We start from the raw sequence: 16352 nt of genomic DNA, 5'->3' as shown, positions 1-16352 counted from the left end.
GTGCTATCTATCAACCAAACACATCATTAATAGACATGCTCATTATAGACTCGCAGGACGACTACATTTGTCTTGTCGATTACAAGCAGATAGGATAATATAGAAAATAGGATAGAATATTTAGTCAAATGAGATCAAAGCTATATGTTTAATTCAGAGAAGGTATTGTAACATAATGGTACACGACAGATTGAAAAAGGGTAAGGCGGCAAATACACGACGCGCGTTTCCGCGCCCGCGGAAACGCGTAAGAAAATCCAGCCATAGGAATTAAATGTCATTCGAATGTGCTACAACGGAAACGCAAAGATGCTCATTCTGAATATCTCTGCGGAACTGTTATGCGCGTTTGAACGCGCCCGCGGAAACGCATATCGTGTATTTGCGCCCTAATATATATTAAACTACATCAAGCTATTTATTATACTAATATTTAGGGATAGTATAGCTGGAGTGCAAGTTCAAGTATAGCACTCAACAGGAAAACTGAAGCCGATAGCTACCCGGCCCTCTGGTACTAATCTAACACGACATCCAACATAAAAAAATATTCCATTCATTCAACAGGTTCGAGTCTTGTTTGTTCGAGATGTCTATCAGAGCACCTCCATATAACTCTATACGTTTCTTCGAGTTGGATGTCTGGTTCGATTCGTGCCAAAGGGTCGGGTTTAACAAAACATAATTTTACGGTGAGTATTACACACGCAAAGAACACAGATTAAGCGTGTTTCCAATATATTTGACTAATAGTTATATTTAATTTACTAAACTTAAGTTCAACGTATACATATATTGCGCTCTATAATACAACTTAAATAAAACAAATCATCCCCACAAATCGGGGTTTCTTTTCAAATTTATCTCAACCGTATTAGTTTTTATCGCATTTTATTTTTAAAACTTTATCGATTAGGTGTAACGACCTGCTCGATCATGCCAGCCTATTACAACGTTTGAGACTCATTCAATACGACGCAGCTGGATAAATCAGTCATTGCAGCCGGACGGGGCTCGTTCCACTCTATACTTGAACTTACGACTCCGCGACGGACATGTCCTACTCCACACTAACCGTATTTGACGATCCCAAATTTACCATCATTAATCTGAAATACCAAGCAAAAATAATTTTAACGAAATTACATAATAAACAAAAAAACCCTATAAATACCTACATAATCCAGATTTAGGTTGATCTTTGTTACTAACTATAAAATCAGAGCAGAAATCTAAAACAAACGCTTCAAAAAGCACCTACAAATAATAAAAAAAAACCTTACACACATATAAAGCACTACAAATTATACAACAGTACCTTACCGCGTAACAGGCTATGCATGATTTTACCGCACTACCGTCGTTCATTGAGCGCCGCATTTTTCTGCTTTGTAACTGCATCGTCCTAGCGCGCGAGGAATAGCCTATGTACAGCACACCCGGGATGATGAACACCAGCACATGGATCGACACCACCCGACAGACAAAGAGAGCGAAATTTACAGGCGAGGGGCATGTAGAAACAGGGGGAAGGGGTTCGGTCGATTTTGTATTGGCCGCCATAGTCGAAGGGAAGCGATTTTTTTCCGAATTGAGAGTGAGCGCGCGCAGCGCTCTCTCGCATGCCTTCAAATTACACGGGGCGCTCTCGCGATACAAAACAGCTGATCAGCTGATATCCCCTCCCTCCCGTTTCTTTCCTCTCGCGTTGCGCTGGATGCGCGGATCAGCTGTTCTTGCTCTCTCGCGTTTCTTTCGGTTTGCGCTGCGCTGTTGCCGCACTTGCGCGCTGCGCTGAACACCCCCTCCCCCTCGTTTCTTTCGTTGCGCGTTGTGCGCTGTGCGCTTTCGTTCACTTTGATTTGCTGCGTAATAAAATCGCATGCATCGAAATAAATTTAATTACATCAAACTCGTTTGATATTTTTACACTTTATTGAAACTTAAGGCACAGTTCCACACATCGCTAACCACAATCTTGCCACAAAACCACACATATTTTTTATTATAAATAATAAAAAAAAATCGTCACTTCAAGCACCCGCCTTACTGCCTGTATGTTGTGTATGTTGAACACTGTAAAAAAGCATTGAAATAAAGCAGCATAATTTACATATTCATGTTGAATTATGAAAGATTAACGCTGCTTTATTTCAATGTGCACAACACTTCAACACTTGAAAATACGACCGAGGCCGTAATAATGTGAATTGAAATAAATAACACTTCAACACTTCACTTCAAATTACATCGAGCGCCCGGGACTTAGGCTAAAACGCGCGCGGCCTCACACTGCGAAGGCTTGAACTGTACTGACGATTTTGTGTGGTAGCAAGAAAGGGAACGCACGAGGAACACTCGCTGCACTAGTGCGAGCGAGACACCGACACCAGCAAGCCGCTGCGAGAAAACCAAACTGAGCGCGCTGGCTGAAAGTGAACGCACACATTCACACATGTGTGATTGTGTGAGTGCGAAAACTGTGTAGAAAGCAAAACACGCTCTCGCCGCCGCGTAATTCCGCGTATTTCCAACCGTCTCCCCCTGCTTCTACATGCCCCTCGCCTGAAAGACGCACACTTTTACATTCTCATTGCTAGTAGGGAACAGATATGACGTATATGCAGCCATGGCCACAAGAAACAAAAACGCGCATTGAAAGGCGTGAGATTTGGCTTTTTTTTCGATAATTCACTATGGCTACTCACCATGGCTTTCTCACTATTGATTCGCTCACCTCTGAGAAGATCGGATTTTGATTCAATCCGAACCAAAATCCGATCCTGTCAAAAATCTGTCATTTTTTAACCAATTTTTAGGGGGTCCCATTGTCATTTGGGGCTTGTATAAAAGTGAACGTTAACAATGACAGGTGATTTGTTGACAGCTAGCAATATGAGCAATAACAAATAAAATTGGCCTGCTCAAAAGGCCAGCTGGAGCTTTTCAGTGTGAAATAAAATAACTCCTACTCTAAATCCATGCCCTTCATTTAAACCATTAACGATCAAGGATGAATTTTAGTTTTAAATTTTTTTTTCGAGACATGGTGATCGTGGCGTTCGCCATGGTGCTGTTCTACCTTCTAGCATCCAAGAAAACTCAGCTGTTGGAACGCTTTAGCTTAACCGACACCGAAATGCAGGCTAAGGTTCAGGTCGAAAGTGAGAGAATATTTACGGAGACAGAACTGCGAAAGTACAACGGACAAGAGACCAACCTGCTTTACCTCGTTATACTGGGCCACGTGTACGACGTGACGGTTGGATTCAAACATTACGGACCGGGGCAATCATATCACATGTTCATTGGTAATTATTGGTACTTCTTACCGGAATGAATTATTCACTATTTGTTGAAAACTGCTTCATTTAGGCCATGATGCTACACGATCTTTCGTTACGGGAGAGTTCGACCAGTACACCCTGGAGCTGAGCGACGTGTCCGCGCTAAAGGAGACGGAGCTGGAACAACTGCTCACTTGGAAGGACTTTTACGATAAAACCTACCAATACGTTGGTAAGCTGGTCGGTCGTTACTTTGATCCGGTCGGGCAAGAAACCCCTTACTATCGGTACGTTCTGGAGCGTGCTGCCAAGGCAAAGGAGAGCAAGGACGATAGCTCGAAGTATCCTTCGTGCAATGTAGAGTGGAAGGTCGAGATGGGTACACGTGTTTGGTGCACGAATCGAAGCGGGACTGGCCAGGAACGGTCTTGGGTAGGGCACCCGAGAAAAGTGGCGGAAAGCAATGCGGCCGAAATCGAAGCGAATGGTCGTAGCGTTCAGTTTTGTGCCTGCGTACCAGAGGAGTTATCTGAGCCGCACTACGTTCCATTTCCGGGATGTGAGGAAACCGCAAAATCTTGCATTATACCGGATCAAAGCTAACAACATGCAGCACGCATGAATTGAAGTTTATTCATCATTCCGTCCGTCCTGGCGTGTGGTAAACTAATCCATAGGACTAAGATGCCTTTTCGCTCAACTATGCTAAGCAAAGCGGAACCACATATTATTAACACGTGCTTAAGAAAGAAATGTTTTTCATTACGAAATAAAAGAAAGTTTATTCTTGAAGAGGGTAGTGGTACTCTTCTCTAGTATCGCTCTACATTAACTTAGTTCAATTAATTTGGAGTGTTTCATAAAAAATGAATAACAAAACATAAAATAGAATATTAAGTCAGTATGCTCAGTTCATAGTAGATATCACACCGAGTACTGCGGCTGCTGCTGCTATCCGGTTCCCTCGACCAAGTCCGCACGGTTACGGTCCAGCTGCGATGCCTGCTGCCCGTGTTGATGCTGGCCTTCCGGGGGTTGGGTTCGCAACGTGTACTTGCGCACGTTTTCGGGTGTATAGTCCAGTATTTGGCGCTGTTTGGCACGGTTATGCTTTTTCTGGTGGAAGTAAATTTTCAGCACACCCTTGACCGCAACGAACACAAATCCACCAAGCAGCGTACGATGCAGATCGTTCTTGATGGATTTGAACAAAATTTTCCCGACGACGGTGGACACCGTGGGCAGCAATAGTGCGCCACAGAATATGCGCGTCACAGAGAGTGGTTCCGAGGTTGTAACCGTGCTGCTTGGGTACGGTTCCGGATAGCGCGGGCTCGGTTCGTTGCTGCAAACGAATGGGACGGGAGTGCAATTATTGAATTATTGTATTATTAATTATTGTGCACTATCGGCGAATAGTAGAAAGATTACGATCACTTACGAGACAGGTAACATCAGTGAGATGACGGGATACTTCCGTACGTCAAACTGTCGATTTTGCAGAAAGCGAAGAACAATGTCCTCCCAGCGAAACATGCGCCCGATCACGAGCAACACCGGGATGGTCGGCAAACACAGCAGCAGTGCAATCGGTTCGGCCTGCTCCATCATCGAGAGGCCCCGCTCGAACCCAGTCGTCTGCAGCACGGTGACGGCGCCAAACGTGATGGCAGACCAATAGATCGAGCACACGATGGCCCCAGCCGCCATACCCGGGCTGAGCTGCTTCGCAATGATGTCGAGTCGCTCCAGCAGAAAGGCGAAGCTGCCCATCGTCGGCAGGATGATGATGTACCGTGTTTGACACTGCGGGCAGCTGATGCTCTTGTATGGGTTGCCCTTCTGCTTTTCGTCGATCCACCGCTTAAGGCAGGACTGATGGACCCACTTGGTTGCGCCGCGACAGTTGCACGGCTGCACCCACGGCGCTACCTTATCATCCTCCTCGGTCGCAAAGCACACCCAGCAGTACCGCTCTTCCTCTTGCGGTTGGGCCTGTTGTGATGCTGCGACGGATGCAGCAGCACCAGCATCACCATCAGCTGTAGCCTTCTCATCATTACCTTGACCATCCACCGGATTGAATTCCTGGTTGCCTGTGAGCATCGTGTCGCTTACAACAACAGCTGACCCCTGTTAAATGTGCAAGGTAAATAGGACAGAGAAGGAATGGGAAAAGTTTTCCCTTGGTGGAAATTGTCTGTCGTCGGCTTGCGCAATATTTACAAAACTTTACGTCTATCTTACGCCTTTTCGATAGGGCGCCACTGGGATGTTTCTTCAGTCTTCGCACTGTTTTCCTTTTCACTTATTTTTGCTCGTCCAATCGTATCCAACTATTAAGATATGTCTACACGATGGCGCAGATGCGAGTACAACGTCCCATTTTGTATGGGATTTGACCAAGGTGGATTAAAGAGCTCAGGTCGTGGAATCTACCCAGTCAGACAAATCGGGCCTAATCATTTCCTCTATCTTACCGGCAATTTAGCAAATTTTTGATAGACTCGATTCCTTCCTCTGTTTTATTTTTATATTTTTTGTCCAAATTGTTAACAAATAACACGAAATGTCTAATACAGTGGATCGCCGTTTATCCGGGTACCTTTTATCCGGCTGTCCGTTAATCCGTGCTGTTGAGAAATGACAATTGAATACAAAGGTGACATTGCGTTATGAGGAGAATATTTGAAGAAACCGTTATAAGAGGACATTGTCATAACAAAAAACACTACAATTCATGGCAAATGTCAAATATTCTAATTGTAAAACATGAAGTTAATTAAAACTGGGTTATTTTTTATCAAAAAATTAGATAATTTTTCAAAACATAATCAGGAATTGGTGATAAAATATATCATTTGACTCATTATCCGTGTTATTCGCTTATCAGGGCGAGGTCAAGTCCCGAGAAGCACGGATAAACGGCGCTCCACTGTACAGGCGTCCCCCGAGTTACGACCCCCTCGAGTTACGACGATTCGCAGACACGACGATTTTGATTTTGACAGTTAAAAGTTGTCATTGACAAGAAATTGATGTATTTTTGTGAATATCTAGGCTGATAACCGTTATACACACATTTCCAAAGATTCCACAACTACCCCAAGCGCCACAGATTAAGCTTAAACGACTGGAAAATTTAATATCCATAGAAAAAAAAAATGAAAGCTCCACAGCTTCATTGGTTTGATCAATAGATGGCGTATTAAAACTGATTATTTTATTGCTATCCTTTTCTTACAATGTGTTTCGACAAGTTTCATCTTATCATGACCTATATAGCCTTCTAACTTTCCGAGCAAAAATCTATATGAATGGTCATGTGGTCAGATACGTGGGTATCAACACCAACGACCATTACTCAAATCTCACTTGCTTCAGTGCTGGTAGTTACCATTTGAGTTTAGTATTTAAACAATTGTATCGCCGTTCTAGTTCTAGCGATGCATAACTTCAATGCGAAACCATACAACAGTACAGAGGAAATGAGAATGCTCTCCTCCAAGCGATGAAGCTCAACTGGTTGGGGTATCCCACCAACAGAGAGCGCCACCAGCTTTTTTGCTATTTTTAGAATGCATGAGTCGTTAGCCGTCTGCTAAACGAAGTCTTTCTATATTCCGTTTAGGTAGAGTGCTTGAGTCGTTTAGAAACCGTTTAGTGGTCGTTTAGTGGATTTGTGGCACTTGGGACCCTATCTTGAATATCGATATTGTGTACGGTTTTTTAAATATAATTATTACATTATCAAACATTATTTTAAATAAAATACCCAAGTGCCACAAATCCACTAAACGACCACTAAACGGCTTCTAAACGACTCAAGTTCTCTACCTAAACGGAATATAGAAAGACTTCGTTTAGCAGACGGCAAACGACTCATGCATTCTAAAAATAGCAAAAAAGCTGGTGGCGCTCTCTGTTGGTGGGATACCCCAACCAGTTGAGCTTCATCGCTTGGAGGAGAGCTTTCTCATTTCCTCTGTACTGTTGTATGGTTTCGCTTTGAAGTTATGCATCGCTAGAACTAGAACGGCGATACGATTGTTTAAATACTAAACTCCAACGGAAACCACCAACACTGAAGTAAGTGAGATTTAAGTAATGGTCGTTGGTGTTGATTCCCACGTATCTGACCACACGACCATTCATATAGATTTTTGCTCAGAAAGTTAGAATGCTATATAGGTCACGATAAGATGAAACTTGTTGAAACACATTGCGAGAAAAGGATAGCAATATAATGATGAGTTGTAATACGCCATCTATTGATCAAACCAATGAAGCTGTGGAGCTTTCATTTTTTTTCTTTGGATTTCAATTTTCCAGTCGTTTAAGCTTAATCTGTGGCGCTTGGGTACGCGATATCATTTAATCCAACTCTTCCATTTCGGTTATAAACTTTATATTCATAGATATTCGACATACGACTTTTTCGACTTATGCCTTGCTTTGGGACATTTTTTCGGTCCCAAATACAGTCGTATCTCGGGGGACACCTGTATTATAATTCAATGGTTACATTTAATCATTTTCTGTATTATTTTCCAATATTTAAATATTGTGATCGTTTGTATAACTTAAAAAAATGATTAAATATAACCATCCCAGATAGCCAGATCGAACTCCATAGCGGATTTGGGGCTGTTCAACGAAAAATCGTTCCGATGTCGTACTTTGTGGATGATTAAGGGCGGTGGCAACGCTCATCGGATGAGATTTATATGGGATTTGACAGATAACGTCGGACGACGAAATCGCACGTCCGACGTTATCTGTCAAATCCCATATAAATCTCGTCCGATAAAATCGCATCCGATGAGCGTTGCCACCCCCAAGAGGCGAATGAGCTAGACCTCAAGGTCTCTATAAAAATAAGTAAAAGTAAAAATAAAAAGCGTTGCCACCGCTCTAAGGTAATGGTCAGAACTTCGCCGCATGCGATTTTGCCGCATGCGGCAAGAAAAGAGTTTTCTCTATTTTCTAGCTTTTCAAGGTATTATAATGATATTTTGTTGTTTCTTTATAAAGATAATCATTATTTGATATGATTTTAGACATTTGACATCTGAAATAAAATCGCATGCGGCGATGCGGCAATATCAAATGATTTTGATTTTGCCGCATCGCCGCATGCGGCAGATTCGCAAGGGCTGTCATTAACGTCAAATCCCATACAAAAGCTTGCGTCAAAATCGCATGCGGCGAGGTTCTGACCGCTGCCTAAGGGCTTGGTAATTGTTTCGACGCAGAGTATCGCAACGTATTGCGTGACGCACGCTGGTATCTGTTCGCTGCGTTCTGCATGGATATGTCAACACATTTAACAAAGAAAAACATCAACAAACAGCAATAATGCCTCTTATTTAGGTCCGTGTCTGTGCTCCATCGGATGCGATTTTATCGGAAGGCCTGTCAAAATTTTATATGAGATTTGACTGATAACGTCGGACGTGCGATTTCGTCGTACGACGGAATCAAAAAAAATTGGTTTCGTCGAACGCAGCATCCGATTTTATCTGTCAAACTAAATGTGTGGTGTTTTGTAGGAACAATTATTAAAATTATTAAAATCATCGAATTAATCGCAATATTATACGAAAAAGCGTTTGACAGCACGTGCGATAAAATCGCATGCGATGGAGCACAGACACGGGCCTAAGGACGGTGGCAACGCTCATCGGATGCGATTTTATCGGACGAGATTTATATGGGATTTGACAGATAACGTCGGACATGCGATTTCGTCGTCCGACATTATCTGTCAAATCCCATATAAAAATTTGACAGGCCGTCCGATAAAATCGCATGCGAAAAAGCGTTGCCACCGCCCTAAGCAAAGTTATTAGACTCTATACAGGCTACGACAGAGCGATTGAAGGAGTCACCATTTTGTGAACCTTGTTTACAATTTGTCTGTCAAAATCGACGTCAGTCAGCTGATGCTTGGAATAAACAACATAAATAAGATTGCAGAAGACGAAACTAGCGCTTCAAGTTTTCTTCATCCTACCACGTTCCATCGTTAGTAGAATACGACTTCATTGTTGGCCTGTTCATTGCTGAGTAAGTTCTGCTAAATTGCCAAGGATTTCATCGCATTGCTTACCCAGTTTCATTTGTTTTCCAGGTTTGATATTACAGTCATAGCTTCAGGGGACGAGGGTTCATCCCAAGCGAAATTTTTCGGGGATAATGAACATAAACTCATGCCATCTATTTCTATTCATCAGCTCTACTCTCTCACACGCATCGATGAACTTTTACACATCTCTTTGTTCATTGTGCTATATTTGAAGGGTTTAAAACTGATAGATAACGATTCATGTTCATGAACTAGTAGTGGTCAAATGGTAATGGTGTAATGTTTGCACCATGGTCGACATGAGTTTAATTCCATTTTTATTGTTTTTATTGGATGATTTAAAGTTTTGATTTCTTTTTAAAACATGCAGCTCCAGTAACTTCATACCCCTTTACTCATTGTTAGAAATGCGTGTTTAATAGTCAATCTATTATTTTTATTGTTTTATTTATTTCTTTTAATTCATTTAGTATCAGTACCCCTTCATACAACAAAACAAGCAAATAGTACGATCATGAATAATAATATGGTGGCGCAACTGGCAAAGTGATTCGAAGTAGAATTAGCGATGTGGTTGGTAGCATCAAGGATGAAGCATGAGCATGAATTGGAATATGAGGGAAGGGAATGAATCCGAATGTTCATTTCTATTTTTAGCTCTTTTTTGCATGGGTTCATCCTTCACGTGTGTTCACTATCCCCGAAAATGATCTGTATTTCGCTGGTCTTTTCGGAGATAATTCGTTAACGGACTATCCCCGAAAAGACCAGCGAAAACCAGCGTGGTCGGGAGCTTGGACCCCTTCCCGAATCTGTCTTAGCCAAAGCCAAGACTGCGGTATGATGCTTGAAAACGTTGATAATACCTGAATTCATCGGATGCTATGCTGAATCTGCGGCACATTTCTCGAACACACTGTTCCGCGCCGAGGACATGCGGTCAAATATTTGTTTACACGGATAACCTTTGTGTACATGAGTGTACAGGCGGTCCCCGAGATACACGGTACCTCTTATACGCGGATTCGGAGATACGCGGTTTTGTAAATTTGACAGTTCTTTGAGCAAATTGTACTGATTTGACACATCAATTGTATATTGCCAAATAATTTCCATTTCGATCGAATGTTAAAAACTATTTCAAAAAGTTTAAAACTGTTATATTCAGTCAGAATCATATCAAATAACTCATAAAGTGACTAAAACCGCCCCCTACTTGCAAAATTACACGAAAATTAGTGAAATTTTAGCTGGAAATCACGAGGATTCGACTTACGCGGAAATTCGAGATACGCGGTATTTTGCGGCCGTTTTCGGTCCCCATTAACCGTGTATCTCGGGGACCGCCTGTACAGCAATTATCCGCAGTACGCGATACTCGATGTACGCGAATTCGCAGTACGCGATTAATCTAAATTTGACAGCTCCATATGTTTTTTGCTAATATTTTTATTTTTTGAAATATTTAATGCTCTTTTCGAATTTTCTTAATGTTCTTAATGCATTTTGCATTAAATTTGTGCAAAAGATACATGTTTTATAACAAAAAACTTTAATGCAAAACTCTGTGGCGATATATTTCAACCCTCGAACAGGTAGTGTAAACCATTTTTCCATAGGAATCCGCTATATGCGAAAACTCGAGATACGTTATTGCACTCGGTCCCGTACGATAGCGTATATCGGATAATGACTGTACTGAAAACAGCCAATTATTTTTTTCGTGTTTTTTTTTCAAAAAAGATTATTTAAACAGTTCAAACTACTGTCTTAACACTTGTAAATATTTTACAATATTTTTGCAGAAATATGCATTCACTCATTTTATTAAAATGTCTTTTTTGGTAAAAACACGAAAAGGATAATTTATGTGTTTCTCATACACTGATGTACACAAAGGTTATCCGTGTAAAATATTCGACCGCATGTCCTCGGCTCGGAACAGTGTGTTCGAGAAATGTGCCGCAGATTCAGCATTGCATCCGATGAATTCAGGTATCATCAACGTTTTCAGGTATCATCAACGTTTTCAGGTATCATCAACGTTTTCAAGCATCATACCGCATTCTTGGCTTTGGCTAAGACAGATTCGGGAAGGGGTCCCGCGGTCTTGAGATAAAGTGTGAAACCCTGTAAAAATAAAGGGGTTTACAATACAGTTTCGAATGTAAACATTGTTATTCATTGCATCCAACAACGTTATTACGGTGGACAGTTTAAAAATTGCAAAATGACGTATTTAGAAGTGGTAGACAATGTTTTTCAAATCAGGCATTGTTATAAGCATCTTGACGATTGTTTATTGGACTGAAACCTTGTAATATACCCACTTTGGATCCGCCTATCGATTAATGTTTTGTTTGTTTGTTGTGCTCAATGGGTGCTAGAGCGCCGCTTTAGGCACAAGGCCATGGGGGATGACAACATATTTAGGGCGGTGGCAACGCTCATCGGATGCAAGGATAATGTATTTAGAAGGTTGATTTTTATCGCTTTTGCTGGGCGACATTGTGGGGGACATCTGTCACTCTCTGCATACAAATTTCATTACCCCGCACCAGCCCTCCCCGATTTTTATACCGGATTCCCCGGAACACAGAAAACTTTTTTTACTGAACTTCAGTAAAATTTTACTGAAATTTTTTTAACTGAAGTTTCAGTAATCCTTTCAGTAAAAAGAATGTTTACTGAATCATTCAGTAATGTCCGATGCTCACCAAAATGACAGCTCGTTTACTGAAATCCCAGTAAAGCCATTCTCATATTACTGATTATTCAGTAGTTGGTAGCGATTAAAAAATGACGAAATACTTCTTTTAAATTTAGTTTTTATTGATGCGCAGATATTGCCAGTCGCTCAGTTCATATAAATACATGTTTCGTGTTGTTTTATAAAGTTTTTATACTGTATTTCACCGCCGCAAGTGTAGATGGTTCAGTAAGCGCTCACAGACACCACGCAATTTCAGCACGCACAGTGGATTGTAGCAAACATTTTACACACCAACACGGCTGCCAATTGTTCTAAATGAATCCCGTAATCCGAAATATCACCTGAAATTTCACCAGGGTGCCTGTAAACGCCTACAAAATCAACTTTTTGCACATCACGAGCAAGTGGCTACCGCATTGTTTTGTTTTGATGATCTGACTGACAGGTCGATTTGACAGAATGGATTGCTGCATTTTCAGTAATTTGTTTTACTGATATCCAGTGAAACGACTAATTTGACACCTATTTTACTGATTTTCAGTAATATATGTATTACTGAAATGCATTCAGTAAATTGCTTTACTGAAAATCAGTAAAAAAATGACATTTATGCTGAAAATCAGTAAAATATTCTAATACTGAACCGTTTCAGTAAAAAACTTTACTGAAGCAGGATGAGAAAATTTGCTGTGAAGAGAAATGTCAAGTCGAGAAATGTCATTTTGCTCTGAACAACTTCACCTTGTCATTTATAACACCTTGATCGGATGCGATTTTATCGGACAACCTGTCAAATTTTTATATGGGATTTGACAGATAACGTCGGACGACGAAATCGCACGTCCGACGTTATCTGTCAAATCCCATATAAATCTCATCCGATAAAATCGCATCCGATGAGCGTTGCCACCGCCCTTAGGCCCGGGTCTATGAAAGGTGGTGGGAATATTGTTGCTCTATCATGCAGACGATTTTGTTTTGGTTAGTTTATTTTTATAGAGACTTTGAGCATATTGACGAAATGTTAAACACATGTTATGGGAACATATTTGTTGCAAGAGAATCAAATCGAATTGTTTCGTGTGTATTTGTTGCAGGCAAATTTCGGATTTTTTAGCATACCAAAATGGATAAAAAATATTTTCAACTTAATTGTAAAATGTGTTTTTGATCGAATATGTTTGCACAGTTTTTGAAATAAACAGCAAAATCCAGAAATGATGGAGCGTTTCTACATACACCGAGAATGCAGCTGAGAAAATAACTGACAGCGTGCTTTGACAGCGACTGACAGCATTTTCGGTGAGAGAATTCTCCTCGGCATGCAAAGAACGATGGAGCTGAGAAAAAATTGAATTGGCAGTTTATAGCGATTGATCAATCATAGTTTGTATTTTTGCCGTCTAATAATCGTAGAAATATTATTAAACAATAAAAGAAACTTTTTTGACTTCATTTTAGCGATTAAAATGGATTTTTTCAACATCATTTTAAAAGTCTCATCTCAGCGCTTTTCAGAGCTTCTACACACACCGGCGTGAGAAACCGATTGTCAATTTTCTCACAGCCATCTCTCACCTTCAGTCTCGGTGTATGTAGAAACGCTCATGCAGCAACATGTGCTTAGACCCAGACCTAACAAAATAGAGCACTGGCTTAGTTATTTGAGCTTGAATTGAATTTAATGATTTCGAAATAATACAAAAAAAAGAAACATAAAATAAAAACTAATTACAACAAGAAAAGCTAAAATAAAAATAAAACATGTTAAGCAAAAAAGCACTCCGGTTTTTGTAGTTTGATTTTTTTTTGTTGCATGCGTCAACGGTCAGTGTGACAGATTAATGTGCCGTCTCGGTTGTTGTGTGTGCATTCTCGAGAAGCGGCCGTTTACATCAAAGTCATAAGAAATTCATACTTATATAGTTAAGCACAGTTCGTCACAATGCCATCGTCAGCCTCAGACAACAGAATTGAAACGCAGGTGAGCGTGCATGTACTATCGACACACTGGTTTCCGGGTCTGCGTTCAATGTTAAAAGTATTATTCAACGCTCAGCAGAAGTTTTCCAACAACAGAGCTGTCAGAAAAAGATTATAGCTGTTAAAAAGAAAACATTGCAATATTAATGCTGTTGAATAATAATGCTAACATTGTAAACTGAATCACATCACAGCGTATCAAAGATAAGTATCAATTAGCCATACTTTACTCCGGCGGTATGATTTCATATTATTGCAGAGCTATCCGGAAGGTTCCAAACCGCAGAATGAGTCCAAAGACATGGAAAGGCGTCACCGCAGAAACGAAGACTTGGCTCGCTTTATCCTTACTCGTACCTCTATTTACCGTAAGTGTCTCGCAAATTCCTACCGAATAAAGCCCCCCCCCCCCTCTCCCCCCACTAAATTATAATAGGAATGTCCGGTTTGTGTTCATTGCAGTTCACCGTATCAACAAGGCAATGTCGGAGACGGCCGCCCGGTACAGGCTACAGGAGATTGCTCACGCCATTTTTGCCAGCTTACATCAGTACCCGATCCTGGCGCTAGCAGTGGCGATTGTGATTTTCGTCTTCACGCTACCATTCCTGGTATTTATTTTCTTCACGATGACTACAGCGGTGATGGCCTTTACCGGGTTTGTGCTGATCGAGGGTGCACTCATAACGGCTGCATCGGTCATGCTCGTCAGTTTGCTGATCGGAGTGTTTCTGATGATCGTCATCGTCGGGCTAATGTTTCTGACCGGCTACTTTGGCATCTCACGCGTGTACGAGTGCGTGTCTCGGTTAAAGATAGACGATCTGCGGGAATATTTGCGCAACAATCACTAGAGAGCCCTGTGGAAACCATTTCTTGGTTGTTTTGTACTTAATTTCACTTAAATTTTGAACAGTCGGTTTAGTATTAATCTGTACTGTGATAGCAATTGTCGGAACGAGGTTAAACTATAGCATTTGGCGGCATAGTAAACAAAAACAGAATCATTTTAAACGGTTCCATATTTATTACAGGTGTAGGGAAATGGTTCACAACAGTTACCAATGAATGAAGCTACCTATCTCGAATCAGGCGGCTTTGCGCCAATAATGAACAAATCATGAACAAAGTTATCATATGTTAATGGTCCGTTAAAAAAAAGGACGGGAGAGAGCAATATACAGTAGGTGACCGCTAACAGGATGTGTTTTAACTGGAGGTTCGCTAACTGGAGTGATTCTCAGTTAACGAACACTTAAACGTCAAAACGTGAAACATCCGGAATCTCATGAAGAGAAATTTGTCGCAAATGTGGATTTTTCAAACAAATTTAGGGTCTCTTGCCTACGTTTGCTATTAACTTATGTTATTACACGAATTACTATACTTTATATCAACATAAATGAAAAAAAAAAGTTTGGTATATTTATTCCAGTCAACGCCAATCAAAAAAATCAATCCATAGAAACGTCACTCCAGTTAGCGAACATTGTTCGTTAACTGGAGGTTGTTTACCTCTCAGTTACCGGTCACCTACTGTATATACTAACTATACAAACATTCTTTTGCTTGTTGCTTTTGCTATTGAATTCCTACAATATTCCTACGCTGCACATTTACTACCGGGTATAGTTTGTTGACTGGAACTGGAATTGTATCGGTTTCAGACCTGCTCCAAATATCATTCCGAATCCGAATCCAGCACAGTTCCTGGCACTGTTCCTGTAAATAAATAAAATCGAGAGTTATTTCCGGATAAGCATGGGTTCATGATCGGTTCCAGGACCGGTATGTGTTCAGTATCAGTTCCAGATCCTTTATGTTTATTTTCAGTTCCATGACCCTTGTGGGTTCATGATCGGTTTCAGGACCAATATGGGTTCATGATCAGTTTCTGGACCGGTATGGGTTCATAATCGGTTTCAGGACCAGTATGAGTTCATGATCGGTTCCAGGACCAGTATGAGTTCATGATCGGTCCCTGGAAATGTATGTTTGCATGATCGGTTCCAGGGTTTCATGGCAGGTTTGGGCTCATGATTGGTTCCAGGGCCAGTATGGGTTAATGATCAGTTCCAGCACCAGTATGGGTTCATGATTGGTTCCAGGACCGGTACGGGTTCATTATCTGTTCCAGGACTAGTATGGGTTGATGATAGCAGGGTGGCCACTCAACCGGGAAAACCGGGAATCAGCCGGGAATTTTATTTATCCGGGAAAAACCGGGAAAACCGGGAATTTCGCTTTAAAAACCGGGAATTTGTCACAGCTCTCGTGTACC

The 16352-nt window shown here is 41.1% G+C and overlaps 4 protein-coding genes across 6 annotated transcripts in view; 2 read left to right on the top strand and 2 right to left on the bottom strand.

Annotated features, from left to right (window-relative positions):
• The window catches only part of LOC120955849 (uncharacterized), a 271175-nt gene that overhangs the window by 147083 nt on the left and 107740 nt on the right, over positions 1-16352 (bottom strand). The window lies entirely within an intron of this gene.
• Positions 2878-4119, top strand: LOC120953903 (neuferricin homolog). Its single transcript, XM_040374333.2, has 2 exons — positions 2878-3311; positions 3376-4119. The coding sequence occupies exons 1-2, from the start codon at positions 3014-3016 to the stop codon at positions 3888-3890; spliced, it is 813 nt and encodes a 270-aa protein (XP_040230267.2). The 5' UTR covers positions 2878-3013; the 3' UTR covers positions 3891-4119.
• LOC120953891 (E3 ubiquitin-protein ligase MARCHF5-like) lies at positions 4041-5640 on the bottom strand. Of its 3 annotated transcripts, none has more exons than XM_040374301.2 (3): positions 5514-5640; positions 4729-5420; positions 4041-4632 (listed from the first exon to the last, which is right to left on the bottom strand). In XM_040374301.2, exons 2-3 carry the CDS (start codon positions 5391-5393, stop codon positions 4239-4241), a joined length of 1059 nt encoding a protein of 352 aa, XP_040230235.1. In that variant the 5' UTR covers positions 5394-5420; positions 5514-5640; the 3' UTR covers positions 4041-4238. The 3 variants fall into 3 exon arrangements, with proteins under 3 accessions (XP_040230235.1, XP_040230253.1, XP_040230244.1); XM_040374319.2 differs by having other exon boundaries at positions 5535-5640; XM_040374310.2 differs by having other exon boundaries at positions 5524-5639.
• On the top strand, positions 13733-15830 carry LOC120956185 (uncharacterized). The gene is made up of 3 exons (XM_040377559.2): positions 13733-14072; positions 14331-14439; positions 14534-15830. Exons 1-3 carry the CDS (start codon positions 14034-14036, stop codon positions 14923-14925), a joined length of 540 nt encoding a protein of 179 aa, XP_040233493.1. The 5' UTR covers positions 13733-14033; the 3' UTR covers positions 14926-15830.

Source organism: Anopheles coluzzii, chromosome X (genome assembly GCF_943734685.1).
Source record: "Anopheles coluzzii chromosome X, AcolN3, whole genome shotgun sequence".
Taxonomy (NCBI): Eukaryota; Metazoa; Arthropoda; class Insecta; order Diptera; family Culicidae; genus Anopheles; species Anopheles coluzzii.
Note: the sequence above shows the minus strand (reverse complement) of the source record. Positions and strands in the feature narration are given on the sequence as shown.

Coding starts and splice junctions, on each gene's coding strand:
- LOC120953891 (XM_040374301.2), bottom strand. CDS start 5,393: ATGCTCACAGGCAACCAGGAATTCAATCCGGTGGATGGTCAAGGTAAT. Junction 4,633..4,728: donor TCACTGATGTTACCTGTCTC/GTAAGTGATCGT, acceptor ATTCGTTTGCAG/CAACGAACCGAGCCCGCGCT.
- LOC120953903 (XM_040374333.2), top strand. CDS start 3,014: ATGAATTTTAGTTTTAAATTTTTTTTTCGAGACATGGTGATCGTGGCG. Junction 3,312..3,375: donor ATCATATCACATGTTCATTG/GTAATTATTGGT, acceptor TGCTTCATTTAG/GCCATGATGCTACACGATCT.
- LOC120956185 (XM_040377559.2), top strand. CDS start 14,034: ATGCCATCGTCAGCCTCAGACAACAGAATTGAAACGCAG. Junction 14,073..14,330: donor ACAACAGAATTGAAACGCAG/GTGAGCGTGCAT, acceptor ATATTATTGCAG/AGCTATCCGGAAGGTTCCAA. Junction 14,440..14,533: donor TACTCGTACCTCTATTTACC/GTAAGTGTCTCG, acceptor TGTTCATTGCAG/TTCACCGTATCAACAAGGCA.